The sequence below is a fragment of the Hirundo rustica genome, chromosome 3 (assembly GCF_015227805.2).
Source record: "Hirundo rustica isolate bHirRus1 chromosome 3, bHirRus1.pri.v3, whole genome shotgun sequence".
Lineage (NCBI taxonomy): Eukaryota > Metazoa > Chordata > Aves > Passeriformes > Hirundinidae > Hirundo > Hirundo rustica.
Window position 1 is genome coordinate 73,856,447 of NC_053452.1, and position 19,223 is coordinate 73,875,669.

Below are 19,223 nucleotides of genomic sequence, written 5' to 3' on the forward strand. Positions count from 1 at the left end.
GAAAATCATCAAAGAAACTTTCCCTTTTCTGTGAGAGATTTTTAATTTGATTCTTTTGCTATCTTTTTAACCATAAGAAAAAAAAGTTTTCACTTGTTTTTGACAGCATCAGGAATGATACCCGTTGCCCCTCAGCAAGGTGCAAAAGCTTTCCCCCCCAAAACCAGGTATAGCATCTTCTCAGACAGAATATAAAACTTACCTTGAAAAAAGTCATGGTTGCTCCATCTTCAACTGCCCCATACTCTATCTTTGTCTGCTTGGCCAAATCATCAGCAGAATCAATAGGGGACTCCATACGTTCCACTGTCAGAAAGGCGGCTAGGTTAGCAGTGTACGAGGAAATGATGATAAGTGTGAAAAACCACCAAATGCCTCCCACTATCCTGGTGGAGAGGGCTTTAGGCATGAGCTCAGAACCTAACGAAAACCAGGGGAGAAAGGTGAAAAGGATGCACAGAAAACAATTAATAAGTGTTCAGCACTTTTTGCCACAGTGGGGAGATGGAATCACTGTGCAAAAACATCTTTAAGATACAGGTTTACATGTATTGCTTGTACAAACACACACAACTGAAATGCAAAATAACTGGTTAAATTTATAAAGACAAACAGCTCTTTCTGGAGCTGTGGGAATCAAAATATAGTAATGGGAGATTCAATGATCAGTGCTATTTTAAAATATCTAAATATATACATAAAAATAACAGTATGAAAAAAGCAGTTACTTTAACTTGCTTTCCAGAAAAAATAAGCAATAGATGAAGGTACCAGATGTGAAATAAAGGATTTCACATCTGAAAAACAAAATCTTAAATTTATTATAAATATGCTCTTGAGTTTTTTCATTTGCATTGCTGTAAAGTATAGTTTATTAAAGGTTTAGATGAAAAAATTTAACATCTCCCATCTCTATGTTTAGCCCCACAATTTCATATAAATATGGGTGGCTATGCTATACACTTCAATTTAATAGAATAACAATAAAAATATTATACTTCTATGCATAAACTAGATAAAGATAGGTTATAATGCATTGCTGGAGTTGCCTGCTCATGGCACTAAAGAATGGAGGGGAAGACAGACACTGTACAGTAATTTGCATAATTTTTAATGCTAATTTAGAGCCTAATGAGACAAATTGAAGCACATAAACTCCTCTTGTGTCTAATTACTAAAAAAATAGGAATAAATTAAATTCACTGTAATATACAATTACAAATATTTATTATAATTGAGCATGTATGGATTTTTTCCATAATGTTATAATTCAATGAAATGAAATTTCTAATGATGTCAAATAAACAATTTCAAGCTTCATTTTAAGAACTTTATTTAAGATTTTTTAGAAGTATTTGGAAACTTGTTTTCAAGGAAACAGTTTCACTATATCCACTATACCATTGTACCGAAACAACCCCTTTTTGTTAATTGGTTACTATGTTTGCTCTTAAATCTCCTGGGTAAAATGGAATGAAGGCAAGATGGACTATTTTATTCCTGTTAAATTTTAGTGCTTATACTGAATTAGTTAAGGAACTGGTCCAGCAAGGTAACACATCTCCATATAGGTGAAAGACTATGTCAAACTTCCAAACTCAATGCAAAAAAAAAGAACAGAAGGACTGGGGAGGGAGGGAGGAAGAAAACAAAAGAAAAGGAAAAAAGAAGTGGTATCATAACTGGACTACTGTATTCAAAAACAGCCCATCTTACCCTGCAGTTCATCTTACCCTTGCTGTTTCAAACAAAAAAGGCTGACAGACTTGGACATGACAGCCAACTCCAGCGCCAGACTCTGCCTAGAATTCTGCAAGGGAAAAAGTAGAAAAGTACCTGTCTGATGCAGTTGCTCCTAGGCCCTGTTAGTCAGACACTTAGATACCATAACACTAAGAGATTTCCCAACGAGCCCACTATCATGAACTCTTTTTAACTGCTCTCATTTCCTTTTAAAATCCAACACCAGTAAAGTCAGAGAGGACTGGAAAGAAAAGCAGGGTGGAGACATTCCAGCAGGGCGGTTCCCCCAGTTACCACAAGCTCATACCTTACCAAGGACTGAAACCGAGTGCCACCTGGGCCCATGAAACAGAGCCTGGTCAGGGGCTGACTGTCATGTACCCAAGGTAACGCCATGTCCAGCACCATATCCCACAGTTTCCTGGGAGCGAGGGGTGCCAGCAAGACACGTATGAGTTACCTCTATCATGTACCCTCCAGCACTAAGCAAATCTTTTGTAAAGAAGCAGCACTTAATAGGTTAATATGAGTATGGCCCAAGAGTTTCTATACTGTTTCTAGGGGAAAGTTACTGCTCTTAGGTGAGAAATTCTATGTTTGTCTAAAAGCCTACTTTCTGATGACTTTAAGTTTTTGAGAATTTTTTCTTTTTAAGCAATCATCAAAATCAAGACTGATACTGCATCCTCAAAATGGTGCCTTTAAGGTTTATTAAAGGATAAACTGAGTAAAGGTAAAATAACATAAGACAAGGACAGAGGGTCAGCCTTAATTTTGAAAAACTAGTTTTCCTTCAAGGAAAACTATTATCCTCCAAAGATATCTTTTAAAATGAAAGTTGGGGGTTTTTTTCTTATTTTGATTCTCAAAAAATAATGTTTAGATATTTCAGACTAAAATACCTTTTTCTTGTAAAAAGATGATGTGAAAATCTAAATTGTTTTTTCTATCCTCCAGAAATATACATACAGCCACATAAGAAATAAAACTCAACATTGATTAAGATTCCAACAATCCTGAGAACTGTGAATGGAATTCAAAATACATTCTTTCATTCACCATCCCATTTTTGATAGCTTTCTTAAAAGCAATCATTATATTATAAACATATATTCAGCAATTTTGTTTCAACTACATAATTTCTTGAAATGTATATTGACAACCTAGTTGACAGTAAACACTTAGCCAACTATAGATATATTTTTATTTCTGATTTGAAATCCTGATTTCTTTTTACCTATTAATTCATGTTTTTCTGAGCACAGTACTCTTTTGCTGAGGCATTAGAGACTTTTTAAGCCTACCACGTTGATATATGACAGAATATTTACTGCAGTTACAGGAAATCTTCATGAAATCATTTGATGAGTTAAAACCAGGATTTATTTATAGTTGGTATACTTATAATGGGAAGTTTTAAAAATTATTGCTCAGGTATATCCATTAAAAAAACTCTACCAATATTCACTTGTTCCTGCCAACATTTTCTATGATTTTTTGGGGGGGATATGCAATGGTTATTTTCCCAGAAAGAAAAGTCATTCCTTTTAATGGCTCTTTGACAGGACTAGTAATCTTTTGTATTACACTACACTGCCCAGCGAAATGTCAGAGCAAAAACTGAATCTGTGCTATTCAAATGCATTTGATGTTATACAACTGTGTTCAAATCCTTATGGAAATGGGTAATAAAATGGTGATATATTTTTATGGATCTATATATGTGGTATGCTTTCAAAATAAGAGGAATATGGCAAGGAAATTATGGATTTTTAAGAACATGCTTAAGTATTTTACTAAGATAGTTATAGTTAAAACTGGTTGTTGTTTTTACTCTGAACAATATGACTACACAGCTACCAATTTTATTGTCAGCAATGACATCAGTTTCTCGGGGCATGGATTGTTGAATAGAGACTTTTTATTTAAATCTTTAAGAATGGTCATTCTGATTTTAAAAACATAAATAATGTCTGGACAGAATTAAATCTCTTATATTACTTTATTTTACAGGTTCTAGCTGCTAGATAAAATCTTTCCGCAATTGAAAGGTTTCTCGACCAAAATTTTAAAAATTAAAGATTTTTACATTATCTTTTTATCTGACAAAGATGTATTCTCTTTTAGGTGGTTTAAATGGAGGGGTTTTTTAGATAATGGACAGATTAGCTCATTTAAACCTTATGCAGTAAGAGTTTCCTGCTTAGGAAATAAACAATATGGCTGCTGTATTTTTTAAGTTTTAAATTTTCAGTCTGTCTTCGGACTAATTCCTAAGGTGTGGGAATGCCTGGATAATCATAAAAAAGCTGATTTATGGCTACATGCACAGAGGCACTCATGCAAGTGACTTGCGCCAGAAAGCTGTTACCCCCAGCAAAAAGTGGGACATGGTGCCCAAGAGGAAGAGCAGACTGAGTCGTATACCTTGCTGCATGAGAGCTCCAACTCCAAACCAGAAACTATTTAGCAAGGTAAAATTGTTTTCCACCACGTCTGAATCAGGGTTGCAAGGATGTGGATTATACCACTCATAGGGACTAAACCTGTGGTAATTGACAGAAAAAAAGAGAACAGATTTAAAATGCAGCCATCACAAAATCTATCCAGCAAATCTGCTGTAAAAGAAAAAGAAAAACAAGAGAGGTTATAAAGAAAATAATGATTGAAAGTTTTTAGAGTGTGATTGCATTATACTTAACAGCAGTATTAAAAGAAAAAAAATGTTGAAGAGTTACATTCTTAACTATTGCTGTTACTGATAAAGTTGCATACAGATTGGCTCTGAAAGGTTCCAAATGCCACCTGTAAACATCAAAGCACTTATTCTTCTATTGACACCAGTAGAATTACAGACAATTGGTCCCATTTAGGATTAGGTTCTTATAACCACTGTGTCAGTATTTTGCATCTTAAAAGAAAATTTATATGTGTTAAATCACAGGAATTAACTAGAAAAAAGTACATCAGGCAAAATGTTTTTCCTCATCAAAATTATGAATAATGAATATAACAGAAAATAGTTAGCAGTAAAAGTGGCATTTTTAATCACCAAATAAGGGTAATAAACACTACAATTCACAGAAAAAAATATTATAGCAAAATAAGGAATTGCATCCTGTCCTGTGAGGTGCACAGTAGCATCCCTGGAAAGAGTTTTCCAAAAGAAGCTGGGGACACTCACAAGCACCTTGCAGGGCCAGGCGCTAAGGAAGGAAAAAAAAAAAAAATAAAATAAAATAAAATTTTATATATATATATATATATATATATATATATATATATATATATATATATATATATGAAAAGACAATAAATTAATTATCTCAACAATAGAACAGAGATAGCAAAAAGATGCCTGAGCCTGGTAATAAATTAATAAATTATATACAATCAATCTATTTTAATTCATGTCTTTGCAATTGCTGTGCATTATGATGGGTTCATATCTAAATGCTATTTTATCAATTGTTGTCAAAACAAGCAAATATGTCTAGATAAATTATTCTTTGTTACAATTCCATTCATAAAATAAGATTTTTCAGATCTCTCTTTCTCAGGATACTTTTGTAGAATTTTAAATTTTAATTCCAATGTGCAGGATTATTCTAATCATTTAAGAGCTTTAATCAACATGCCTGGACTTGGAAGCACACTGTTGAGAGGGACTTTAATTTTATGTTTAAATCATCTCTTCAAATCTTTGATAATGAAAAGAAGTTAATGGATGTGCATAATATACTTGAGTGAAAAAAATGAAAATCACTGCAACACAGTAGAATGGAACTAGCACAAGACACCAGCACAATAATTAAAATATTGCAGATTTTAATTATTAAATCAATATTAACATATTTTCATAATTTCTCAAATCATTAAAGCCACTCTGTTAAAAAACCTCGGATAGGCAGCCTTTATGAAAGAACTTTTTTGATGTATCTTATAATCAAAGATATCTGAATAATTCATCTATCACTTTGAAAAATAGAATTTTCTTCACAATAATATCTCAAACACATTATAATACAGAAAATCAAATGTTCCACTTTGAAGCTCTTAATGTAATGTTAAAACAACTCTCATCTTAAAAGTGTCTACTTGACAAAGAACTGTTTCATTTGGATCTCCCATGTAATGCTGATATGCTGTTCAAAAATGTTGATTGGGTTCTATTAAACTTTTTTACCTGAATTCTTCTATTACTTTAAAGTAAAACTAGATCAGAAATTTATTGTCTCATTAAAAATCTAAGTATCTTCCATGTTGTTGTCAATCAAACAAAACCTGTAAACCAAGCACTCAGTGAAAGCGAAGCAAGTTTTTATACTCTTTTGTTGAAAGATATTTGAAGATTGAATTGGAAAATACCTTTTTCTTGTGAGGACAATGTTTGCTAGACAAAGCAAACATTTTTTTAAATTTAAAAATATATATTTAAATATATATCAAGTGTTATGATTGTGACATTACTGAATCTAAAACATAACTTGGTAGTTTCACATTTTTGTTCTGATGGCTTATCTTATTTAACTATTTTATATTACTCTGAAGCACAGAAAAATTGTCCATAGCTGTAAAAAAAGGAGGAAACAACTTACAAGACATACAAGATGGCTTTAGGAAAAAAAAAAAAAAAAGCAATCTGAGTCTTCTAGTTTTAGAATTATCTACTTATGAAGTAAGGAAATCAATACTGGTTTATTATAGATAAGTATCGTTCTTCCCTTTTTTAAGGATGATATTAGATTGCCTAGTGTAAAAATCTTAAGATATGGATCATTTAAGTAATTTTTGTGATTTTTTTGTATCACATATGTATATAAGTTTCATGTTGTTTAGCCTATTGCAGTAAATATACATAAATCACAGAGTTACAGGTTCACTTAGGAGGTTTTATAAACCAGGATCCTGCTCAGGGCAATGTCCACTATTCACAGCAAGAGACTGTTCAGTCAGGTCTCAAAAATGCCCAAAGACAAGAATTCCACAACTTCTTGGGAAAAACCTTCCCAATGACTTTTTTCTTCAAGTCAGGCTAGAACCTCCTTCCAAGTATAAAGAACACCATCTGTTTTGATCAGCTTCTCTTATTAGAAAGTGATTTTCAGGAAAATTCCTTCTGCCTGATCCCAGAACTGCTCACAGTATTTAAATGTGGTATAATAAATGATATTATGAAAATAAACATTTTCCTTGATTAATGGACTACATTCCTACTAATTTAAATGCAGATCACTAGCTCAATCAAGAACAAGCGTGAAGCAAAAAGAGAACTTCAGTGAACAGATGCAATTTTGAAGATTTATTTTTCTGATAACAGGTACTATTCCCATTTAGCCATTTCTATGAGTGTTTATTCTAACATTTCAGATACAGTCTCTTAATCGCTAACACCTTCAGGTGTCTGAAGTACTCAAAAAAATAGACTATAAATGAACTTTACAAGACCTGAGTTCCAGTTTTCCTAATTGCTGCTACTCACTGAAAAAGAACAAGTACTCTCCAGAAATTATTGTCTAGTGCAAATAATGTTTAAAAGTCAGCTACCTCAGCAATCCACAGGAAGGAAAGATTTGTGTTAAATTTAATTCCACTTTAGGAATATACCATGATATTAGAAATTAAAATTAGTGCCCCCAATGATCAGACAGACCTACTTCAGAACTGCAAATTATTTGAGACAGACTATAATTTATTATAATCTGTATTCACACAGCATTTGAAATAATAGTGTAGAAACCCAGGAGACAAGGGATCATATATGTGTGTCTCAAACACCAAGAGTTAAATAGCCATGGAGCCAGCCAAGGGTTGTTGGAAAGAACATGTTGTGGTAAAGAATGTGATGTGACAGGAGAATGGGTACATTGTTGATATGGCAATATTTTCTGGGTCAAATGTCCTTGTTCTGCCCCCTAAAATAAGCACAACACAGTACAGTTCAAGCACCAGACAGAAGTCAAAAAGCAGACATGTTCTGTTGATCAAAGGCTGACCTGTACAGGTGGATCAAGACCACCAAAGACCTCCAAAGCCCTCAAACCTATTTTCAGAAAGGTCTGAAAGAACAATCTGTGCCTGATAACTAGTTTGTATAGAAAGAAAGAAACTTATCTCTAGGGTGGGGAAACAGGTATAGAAAGGTACCTTCATGAAGCCTAGATGGTGCCCACAGGTTCCTGGACACCCTACCAGCTGGATCAGTGCTGGAGCCATGACTGATGATCTTTTTAGGCTCCTTGGGCCTGTTTGACTTCAGAACCTGTCATAATATTAACTGTGATCTATTGCTAGCATTTCTGCTTCTCTTTTTATTTAGGAGCTTGATTTTGTGCTCTCCTGGAACAGGGAGTCTTGTGATGATATACAAGATTCTGTTAGTTCTTGACCTGCAGGCACCCACTCCTCCCTTCCAATGTCCAGTTTGAGACTCAAGAGGAGATATTACTTATTCTGGTTATACTAGAACAGTTTCTACAGTTTTGTGCCATAAATAAAAGCACAGTCTTATACAGAGTCATGGACCTTAGATGTGATTGTAAATACAGGGGTTTTGTACACCTACTACGCTCAGAGGAGTACATCCTTTCACACACTGACTGCTGCTTTCAGTTGCTTTCATAAAAGGTGTGGACTAGCATGTTCTATACAAATCAACTCAATTCAAAGCTGCTTAGAATATGTAAAGGGTACCCTCCACCTGTTTCAATAGTTCTCAAATCAAAACCTGTCAGTTTATCTCTGATGATAGTATGAAGATAGTATCAGGTTTTGAAAGCAAATTAATAGATATGCTTAATACAGACTATAATATCTGGGGATAAAAACATTTTTAATTTAAGCTGTGTCTTCTGGAGAGCAATGCAACTTGTTAAAAAGGGCAGAAAACCCAAAACTGCAATTTAGAGAGAAGAGAAAGTGGACTAGTGGAGTAATATTTGTAATTGCATTTTCATTATACCAAAACACAGCTGCCTAGGAATATTATACAGAACTGAATTTAAACCTGTAGGGATACTCACTGTGGGAAAAAAAGGCTGCTTGGACCCATTAGTAATATACACAGGCCATTCAAGTTTTGTGTGTTGCTTTCAAATATTTGCAAAGCAGGTATCAGGTACTGTCATTCAATCATAATCAGCATGCTTGCTACCTGTAAAATTCTTATGGAGAACTTTTCCAGAAGGTCTTAACCAGCTTTTTTTCCTAATAATTTTATTTTTCTATGTTATTTTACTTTTTTCACTTAGGATCAAAAAAGCAAAGCACAAGGGATTTTTAAAACACAGGTTGATACTGAATATTTAGCTAAAAATCCATGAGAATTATCAGCTCCCATTATAGTTCCTGGACTTCAATTCTTATTTAAAAATACATACTGACAAAATTTTTCATCCTTATCTCTGACAATACCACCTTCTGTTCTGACCCAAATAGGAGCTACATAACAACTATGGAAAGGCTAAGAAAAATCTATGCTCTACAGAAATAATTTGAAATTATAAGACAACAATCAAATGCAACAAATTTAATTCTTGGTCTAATGCAGTCAGATAGAATACTTCCTTATCCCCATGGAATTATGAATATAGGCAAGGGAAATAAAGAAAATATGATTGCAAAGAAGTATGATTCAAGTATAATTTAAGGGACTAATGAGATTATTTACTGGTAGCCATGCTTAGTTTATTTAAATTTCATTCTTTTCAATGATATTTCAAACATCATGTAACTATTATGTTTTTTAAAGTGAACATGTAAATAAATTAGAACCAAATGGTGTTAAAAAAATACTATCAAGAGCATGATGTGACCAACACATTCCGCATAGCTCAGCAATATATGCCACAGCCACAGCACAAAATTGCACTGTGCATACTATTCCAGCATTATTTCAAACCTGTCAAATTTCCTCACTTTTCTCTGCATCAGGTCTATGAAAAAAAATAAAGAAAATATGATTACCCACTTACATGCACATAGACATCTCTTTTGCACAGTCAGACCAAGAGGAGAGCAGATAACAGGTTTCACTGTGAAACCATTAGCATAAAGATTTCACAAGCTGCATGGCTTCATCTAATGACCAGAAATTGATAAATCAAAAGAATCTTATCCCATCTTCTTCATGAACTGATGAGCACACTGATCCAGTGCTGGGTATTGCCAAACACAACAAAATATCAGCTCTAATCTCAGCTCTTGAAAATTACACATTCACCCATACACTAGAGCAAGTAAGAATGATTCTTCTAGTCATTGTTTACAGGGTTTCTGTGCAGGACTACAACCTCAATCCATATCTTACCGCATAAGAACTGACAAATTACAATATTTCAAAATGTTTTCAAGAATATCCAGGATATGGGATGGGTGCTTTTTTATGATGTACTACACTACTTAAGAATAAAACATATTACTACTTCTCTTTATTAAAGCCTCCATTTCATTTTTTCCTAAATTACAGCTTTTAGAAAAACTGAGATTTTTGTTTGGCTCCTTCATTGTCTCACCTTGTGACACTCATTGCCACATCTGATAACTTCTGTGCTGTAAACAGAGACTGTTATTACCAACACCCCTGCCCTGCTCAGATACATTTCTCAGTACAGTAACTGCCTTTCTTGCACTGTGCTCATCTTCCACATCACCTTCCCTCATATAGATACCATGCTTTTGCTGCTTCCTGAAAAGAACTAATCATCTAACACCTCTTTTACATATTAAAAAAAATCTGCATCTAAAGCAGTTGCATTGAATTATTTTCACCTCTCCATTGACTAGATATTCAACCTACTGTAATAGACTTTTTACGTCACTAAAAGACTATCTAAAAGCCTTCTAAATTTAGGGGATATCATTCAATCTAAAGTCTAGAAAGGTATAATATTCATGTGCAAGTTCTATACAGACTTTACAGAATTTTGTTCTATATGTTTACCCCCTATACCTTTAAATTGCTTATAGGTACTATTAATTTTAAACAGAGATAGGATCCTGTTAAATCCAAATGAGTCAGAGATAAAATACAAACACATAAGCTACTGCAAGATCAGAACCAAAATCTTCATTATATGAAGGAATATACCTTTTTCTGGTTTTTTACAACTTAAGCTTCCTGGCAAATAATAATAAGGAATAATACAACACAGGAAGGGGGAATATTTGGTGATTTTTGGAACGTGTCAATTTTTACTGCTCTGTTAGCTACTAGTCCTGCTCTAAAATCCAAATAAATATAGGCTAGGGAGCTACAGAAATATGTAGGTAAGTAATAGCTTAAATCAGAACCAAAACTATAAAGGCTGTTTTGTTTGATGAAATTTAATTAAATAAATAAATTTAAATAAAATTAAATAAATCTTATAAAAATTCTTAACTATTATATGATCATTATAATAACTTTATAACTGAAACTTTTTTTTACAGGTGTGAATTAAGAGATTTTTTTTAAAATCTAGTATTATTCTGGTAGGGGAGCATGGTAGGGTTAAAAGAGTTGCTTCCTTTTTAGTTTTCACAAGATTAACAACCTTTCCTGAGTTCTGTATCTGAGGAACAATTCAGAAAACTAGAGCATTCATTGTGTTAGAAATTATTTCGCTGCCTTTTTGGTGACATAAATAAAATGATGTCTCCAACGTGATTTTCCCCTTTGTATGCTTCACTTTTTAGGCTCTTAGCATAACTGAGAATCTTTGCATCTTCATTTGTTCCTTTATTCCTCTGACTCGATAGTAATAATTTGGTACTATTTCGAAAAACAGATTATTCACAATACTTCTAATATTTTTAATTTGCATTTTTCTTCTAAATAGCCTACATTTAGTTGATTAATATAATATTCTTACATCTTTACCAGAAAACATTACTATTTTTTGTCCATACATGTTCTCCCTGAGTATATTAAAAAAAAAGGAAGAAATAAAAAATTGACTACTCATCCCTGTTTTAAGAAATACTTAAATTTCAAGCAATTTGTAATTTCTTTTTCACTGGGTTAGAGTAAATTTTCTTCCTAGCAGCTGGTATAAGCTGGTATGGTGTTCAGTTTTGGATGTAATACGGCAGAAGCGTTGACAACACACTGATGTTTTCAGAGGTTGCTGAGTCATATTTTTATGACTTCATCTTTTTCTGCCTTCAGGAGTGCCCTGGTCTTGCACATCCTTTTCTCATGATTTTTAAGCTCATCTGGAGGGGTGACTGTCCCAGGCCTGCAACCATACAACAAAAAACACTTAGAAACAGAGGCCTGAGCGTCACAAGCATATGCCTTGCCCAGCGATGCATAGTGTGTGCCTCTGATTAAGAGTGCTGAGCCTCCTAGTGAGTCCTGTGCCTAACAGAACAGAAAACCTTTTTTAAACATACATAGTGACTAAACCAGCCAGCTGAGCGACTTTTGGATTACAGGCCATCCTCAGCCTGAGCAGTTTTGAACTTGGCTTCTGACATGGAGGGCACTTCTCTCAGAGGTTAAAATCTAGGATAAAAGTCACATCTACAGAACCCTGGCGAGTAGTCATAGAAAAGGTGGCTAAGGAAGATGGAAGGGGGAAGCTGGGGGAAGTGTATTGGATATAAATTGCAAGGACTTATATGTGGGCAAGAAACGAGAGAGAAATCACTATGTACTGACTACAAACTGCCCCTCAAGCTCCCTCCTCTGTCTGGGGGTGGGCAGAGGAACCCGGAGTGAAGGAGAAAAGTAAAACTTGGAAAAGGAAGGAAGAATGGTGTTGTCTCAGTGTCTATATTTCTCACTTTAATTTTTTTCAGCCAATGACCCAATGACAACTGACAAGAAACTCCCTGCCTGTATCTCAACCCATGAGCATGCTCATCCTATTTTCTCTCCTTATCCTACTGCAGAAGGGGTTGATTGCCTAAGCAAACATTCGGACCTTAGTCAAGGTTTACCCCCCAAAACAGAATTGGCTTACTTCCTATATTAAGAATCCTCCTTTTGGAGATGAGATTTGAGTTCTGATCAACAGTTTGACCTACCACATAGCACAAAGAACCTGCTCATGCCCCATCCAGGAACAACAAGAAGTTCAAATGGTAACTAACCGTCACCCTGGAGTAATTCTACAAAGCTATATTTACATATCCAGCAAAAGAGAAAGTCTAAAATGTGCCTCAACATAGATTACACAGATTAGTCATCATCTGAATATCTTTTGATGGCTAGAACATCAAAGAAAAACAAGAGCATGCACACAAATATAAACTGTTCTATATACTATTACTTCCCTTTATAACCTCTTTCAGCTACCTCTCCAGATACCTCTGGAACACTTACATAAAAAATGTCATATACAAATGGAATAGTCATACTATGAAGATATGCATGAAATTAACGCAAGTAACCCTGCAGTCTCAGTCTGACCCTCTTCAATTTCCACCCTTCCACACTATTTGTTGTGCTCACTTGTTTTGTCATGTCTAAAATTAGACTTTGCCTGCTTCTCCAGGAAAAAAAAGTGTCTTATTTGCTTTGTGAAGTCTGTAACATATCTACTCATGGATGAGAAACATCTTCTTCAGTTCATTATACTGTTCTTGTTCTAAAATAAAACTTAATTGGAATAAAGAAAAAATCTTTCAAGTTGAGAGCCACAACCAGTTGTGTTTGTGGGAGTGTACTCAAGAGAAGTACTCATGTAGACTTTCTTAGCTTTTAACTCTTCTGTACACATCTACTTCTGCCCACACTAATAAATGAATTAAATCTCTATTGTATCGTTAGTATTTACCGGGGAAAGAGAAAGGTAAAATTCAAGTTCTTGCTTTCCTTCAGTCAGTAACTGACACAGACAGGACAAAAAATTTTACTCCCTTTCAAGGGGCACCTCTTTCTCATTTCACTGCGCTTTTAATTTAATTAGAATTTCTACTAGGAATATGAAGGTTTAGAAAAACTATTACATTTTCTAGAAATTATTTGCTATGTTGCATTTCCTACTTAAAAAAAAAAAAATGTCACTTATAATTCCTGGAAAACTGTGTTCAAAAAATGATATTTTACATCATGAACAGTAACATGCTTGCTGAAAATTAAAATATAGTATTAACTCCTCCTACATAGAAATCAAACCTTACCAGCTCATGGTTTGCATATGAAGACAGCATAAAGAGCACGAAAAATTACAGCAGGAGAGCGTTTTCAGACACAGGTTACTCCCTGTATCACAATTTAATTTATTCAAGCCACTTTTTGTTCAGAGTAGTTGCAGCTTTCTATGTCCTAGAATGAGACATTTCAGTCTATTCTTCCCTCTAAATACTCTTGCTTAATCGCTTAATTCAAAAAGTGACAAATATTTCCTTTTTTATTCTGTAATCCTGCTATACATCCTGTAATATAACTGAAGCTTTACATCAATATTTGGTTAAGGCTCTCTAAGATTATACAATTGTTATCTGCCTTATCTGCTTCTTATAAAATGTAAACTAGATAGAAAATCATTCCTTGCTTGGCTTACACTTTAATAAACTCAGAACAATATCTAAGGATCATTGTTTGTAAAATGTTCTTATTTATTTTTTGCCAGAATGACAGGAGATATGCTCCTGTATACCAGTGTCTTTATTGATCAGTTCAAACTCTTACCAAAAACCTTAATGACCACTCTAAACTGTGCCTACAGTATATGATATGTTTTTAGAGATCTTCCTGCCAAGTATTGACAAGCACAAGTGATTTCTTTTGATTGAAATACTTTTGACAGCTTTGCAAGCCTGAAGCCATGTTACACAGAGAAGCAATTTCCATTTCCCTAAAGGGCCACACTGGACAGATAATTTACTTATTTATCTTCAGACGTTATTAATGCTATGCATTTTATAAGGTCTCCATTTCCTGGGGTCAGTAGCACCGTACAGGATCATTGCTACTGGAAGTAATTAGTAAAGCATTTTAGAAAATGTTTGCCAAAGGAAAAAAGTGTTTAAGGGCCTTTTTTCCTTCTCAGAGAAAAAGAAGGCATTATATAATGTCCTGTGTGTAATTATGAAGACCAGACTCAAATTTACAGAAACTGAATTCAAATAAAATGTGGTAATTGGTTTATCCGGCACTTTGAAATAAAGGTTAACCTCTGTTTTGCAGTGAGGGGGAGCATGGGGGGAGCCTCATATCTCCCTGGAATTACCTGAAAAGAGGTTGTAGTGAGGTGGGGTTCAGTCTCTTCTGCCATATCTCAAGTGAAAGAAGAAGGAAGGGCCTCAAGTTGTAGTGGAGGTTCAAGTTAGATTTTAGAAATTGTTCTTCACTCTAGGAGTGTTTAGCCATTGAAATAAATTGTCCCAGAATATGGTGGAAGCACCATCCCTGGAAGTGAAAGTGTTTAAGATGTGGCATTTGGATTTAGGGTTTGGGGGTGATTGTGTTAATTCTGGGTTGATGGTTGGTGGATTAGATGATCTTCAATGTCTCTTCCAACCTTGATGATTCTGAGTACTCGATATTTTGGTATTCTTAGAAGAAATATAAATTACTCTATTTAAATGTGAAATTAAAATCAGTAGTAAAATTAAATCAGTCTTTTTCGTATCTGCATGATTAAATCATAAAGCCAATCATGTATTATTCTGTTTGTGACCTGAATATGCATAAAAGATAATGATTTTATTACAAGCCTGATCTCAGAAGTGAGGGGATAAGGCAGTGTAGCTAAGAACATTCTTCTGCATATGTCTAAAAATATGCACCAAATGAAGTGCTCTTAATGCAGGACTTAATATATCTTTGTGCAACGTACCTATGCTTATATACAGGTACAATATAGTACATTAATGTATAATTTATATTCTATCAATACTCATGAGTGAACAATACTGTGTAAATTTTTTTTCTTCTGTAATTCTTTCTAGTTGGGCACAAGAGATAAAATTTCAGGTATACTGTATTCTGGAGTGAAACATTCTAAAAGCTCATTTTTCTAATTATATCAATTACAACACATACCAGCCAGAAAACTCTCATATGTTTAGACTTTATTCTAATTTCAGAGTTTGTCTACACTGTTTCTATATTATAACACCTAATTACTCCACTGATGATTTTATGGGTTAGTTTTATAACTTTCAAATTAATTTACCAACTATAATGTCAAAATTATAATAGAAACTCTTCCAGCAGACCATCTGTTTTTAAAAAGATATTAATTTAAAAAAAAAAAAAAAAAAAAAAAAAAAAAAAAAAAAAGTTGATGTTTTTCTTAAACATGTTATCTCTGGAAAATTATTCAAATATCTCTAAATGGGTCTGAGTAACTTCAGCAAAAAAACACCGAGAATATGTTCCTTCATAGAGTGTGAGGAACTTTTTGGGAACTGTAAAAAACAATCACAATTCCTGATTTCTTTTTTTCTGAGATATATTGCAAGGTGTAGCTGTCCTAAAGGTAAGCTTGAATATACAGACAGCATGGTCATTCTTAAAAACGGTGTTTCAAATTTTCCAATTGATGTCCTTCTACAAAATAAGAATCAATCACATGAGAACTGGAGGGATCACACCTTTCTACTATTTTCGTTTTGAAGAGCATTATTATCCTTGATAAAATTTCAATCCTAAGAATTAAGAAAAAAATTACAAAAGCATACCATAAAGATGAAAAATTTAAAGATGAAAAATCCACATCCCTGTTAACACTAGTGCCTCTTTTATATTTCCTTGCCCACCTTAACATATAAAGAAATAGGATTTGATCAGCATGGATTCTACATCCATTAAAGCTATGTGCTATGAACTATTGAAATATGTAGACTTTTTACTCTTCTGACTAATAAACCCATAGTAATTAATACAGGAACCCTGTCAAGTACAGATAAACTCGAAGTTACACAGGTACAAACATACTCGGTTGTGTCCTGGCAAGGTAATATGACTTTAAGAGTCACGAGAAAACGCAGTTAAACTTTGCCAAGATATATTTCCTTTGCACTTACAAAGAGGAAATTGTATGAAGAGAAGCTATCCCAAAGGTATGATTTCTTCATCTGTGATGGCACAGACTACAAAAGAAAATGAGGGGGTTGAATTTTCTAGCTATATCTTTATTGCTCCTGCTTATATTATCACCCTGTATCCCCAAACAACTGAGTAAATAATTCACTGAGCTGTAGTGCTCCAACTGTTTGAGCATAAATGGATAATTTTTTTTTAGTATACTGTAAAGCAAGAAAACAATTGAAAATGTGTTGCATTCTCACTGCTACATCTCATGGAAATACTAAACAAATTACCAACATTTTGGAAAAAGTCAGATATTCAATATGAAACCATAAATTACGAGTACAATTTAAAACCAGTTCTTACCACATTTGAATGTCCAACTGTTTAGGTTACCTGGCAGGATAACTAGCAGTCTTTAGGCCACTTTTAATATGGAATGAACATTAACAAGAAAGACAAACCCTGACAAACCAATGTCTCTATGAGTCTTGCATACAAGAATTTGTAAGGATGCTGCTGTATGCTTAAAGAAATCCAAGCATGTTGTTGATTAGACCAACCACAGAGATAAGTCTGCAGTTTCCCAAGCTACAGAAATTTACACAATGACACATTAATAAATAAACAAGAGAACCATTTCATGAAAAGCAGAATAATTTGGAAAAGAAATGAAATGGGCAAAGGAAACCAAAATTTTGAATGCAGACTGTAGCAACTGCTGTTAGCAGATATAGGAAAGAAAAAGGTCTCAGAGGATGTGGGATACAGTTGTGCACCCCTAACTGATTTATCTGATGCAAAAATTTGATCAAAGTAGATAAAGAAGACAATTTTTAATTAATTCAGTCTTCATTCTATCTTAAAAAGTAGCATCCATCTACGTATAACTGTTCCTATACCTGATACAATTCATAATAACTTAAAAATTTTATCCATTTTTCATAGTAAAAAACCCCATACTTAACCAGAATCCTATAATTTTTCCAGTTAAACATAACAAGGGAAAAGAGAATGGAAGAGTAAATGGAATTAACTGTTCCAGGACCCTCTTCAGATAATTTTTAATTAATTTAAAAAAATAACAAAAAATTCATTTTACATATAAAATTTACAGCTAATAGTGTTAACTCAGTTAGCAGGCAGACATGTTAGGGAATGCTACAGACCTGAAGACCACAATAGACCTCTGTTATGTTTCTTGTCTCACCAGGGTTCTGAGACTCAAACAGAGATGTCTGATGGAGATATAACAACTTAATCAATGCTTGTAGAAGTCCAGAAAAGCTATTACCAAGTACTCTCCATATTCCTGCAACTGACTCTACATAACAAAGCCTACATTATGGCTCTAAGCTTTTGTATGTGTTTATGAACTGGTTTCACTTAGGGTAGTATACCCACTTACAGAAGCCTATTGCACTCCCCATCTGAAGTGAGGAGTGATTTGCAACGAATCAAGGCCAGCCTTTATAACAAGACACTATATATACTCACTTCGGCCTGGTGCCTATCAATGAAGTAAAATTACTGTTGACAGCCATCTTAGTTTGGCACATTAGAATTTATTCTTGGACAGTCCAGGAATTTTTCTATAAACAGGATAAGTTAAACAATACTGTGCTGAAAGTACTGATGGACATGTCAACATTTTTGCATGTGAGGAAAGCATCTCTTTCCACTTGGAGAATGCTACTCTTTTTGGTAGTTACTGCTGAATATTTTTCGAGTGACGTTCATCTAACATAAACTAGATTTATAGTGAGAGGGTCCATGAGGGCAATTCATTTGATACTGATTAGTTCTGAGACTTTATTAAGTAAACTCTCCTCTATTCATTTTATAAACTGACTGCTATAGCACAGTCAAAAGATAGGCATATAATATTCAGGAATTCCTTCAATAAAAGAAGTGTCTCCTTCTAAATTAGTTTTAGTAAATGGATAGGGGAAGCGTGTAGAGACAGATTTCTTCAGGCCACATTCAAGAGAAGTCCTTTATGTCTGGAAAAGGAAAATGTCACATCTATCTTCAAAGAAGATCAGGGAGGAAGATCCATAGAATTACAGACTGCAAATCCCACCTCAGACTCTGGGAAGATAATGGGGAAAATCCTCCTTGTAACCACTACCAAATAGAAAAGACCAAAGTGTTTCAGAACAGCAAAATGAGGTTTACAAGGTCAATCATATCTAACCAGCTCACATATTTTCAGTGATAAGAAGATTAATTCTGTGTTTAAAGAAAGAGTAAGAGATTTTAAGGACTATTTATCAGAGTGCCCTATTGCAATTAAATGGCCAAACTGGAAAAGTAATGCCTGGACACCAGTAGATTGCAAGGTGAAGAAAAAATTTCTGTATTTCCATTTTTGGAGAAGAGTGGAAATACTTCAAATTTTAGCTGAAAGGCAATAATGGGCAGTACTTCTCATTGGGTTTATACAGGACCCAAAGCTGTCAAAAAGCTTCATCAGCAACCTGGGTAGCGGAATGTGATATATACCTCAGCAACA

The 19,223-nt window shown here is 34.0% G+C and overlaps 1 protein-coding gene across 8 annotated transcripts in view; it reads right to left on the reverse strand.

Annotated features, from left to right (window-relative positions):
• The window catches only part of GRIK2 (glutamate ionotropic receptor kainate type subunit 2), a 362,746-nt gene that overhangs the window by 86,813 nt on the left and 256,710 nt on the right, over positions 1 to 19,223 (reverse strand). For 7 of the 8 annotated variants that reach the window (XM_040059108.2, XM_040059107.1, XM_040059110.1 and 4 more), the window contains 2 exons: positions 4,171 to 4,289; positions 203 to 420 (listed from right to left, as the gene is read on the reverse strand). In XM_040059108.2, the coding sequence (XP_039915042.1) occupies positions 203 to 420; positions 4,171 to 4,289 (337 nt within the window). Of the gene's footprint in view, positions 1 to 202; positions 421 to 1,749; positions 1,811 to 4,170; positions 4,290 to 19,223 lie in introns of those variants that run through there. The other variant, XM_040059112.2, reaches the window with a different exon arrangement.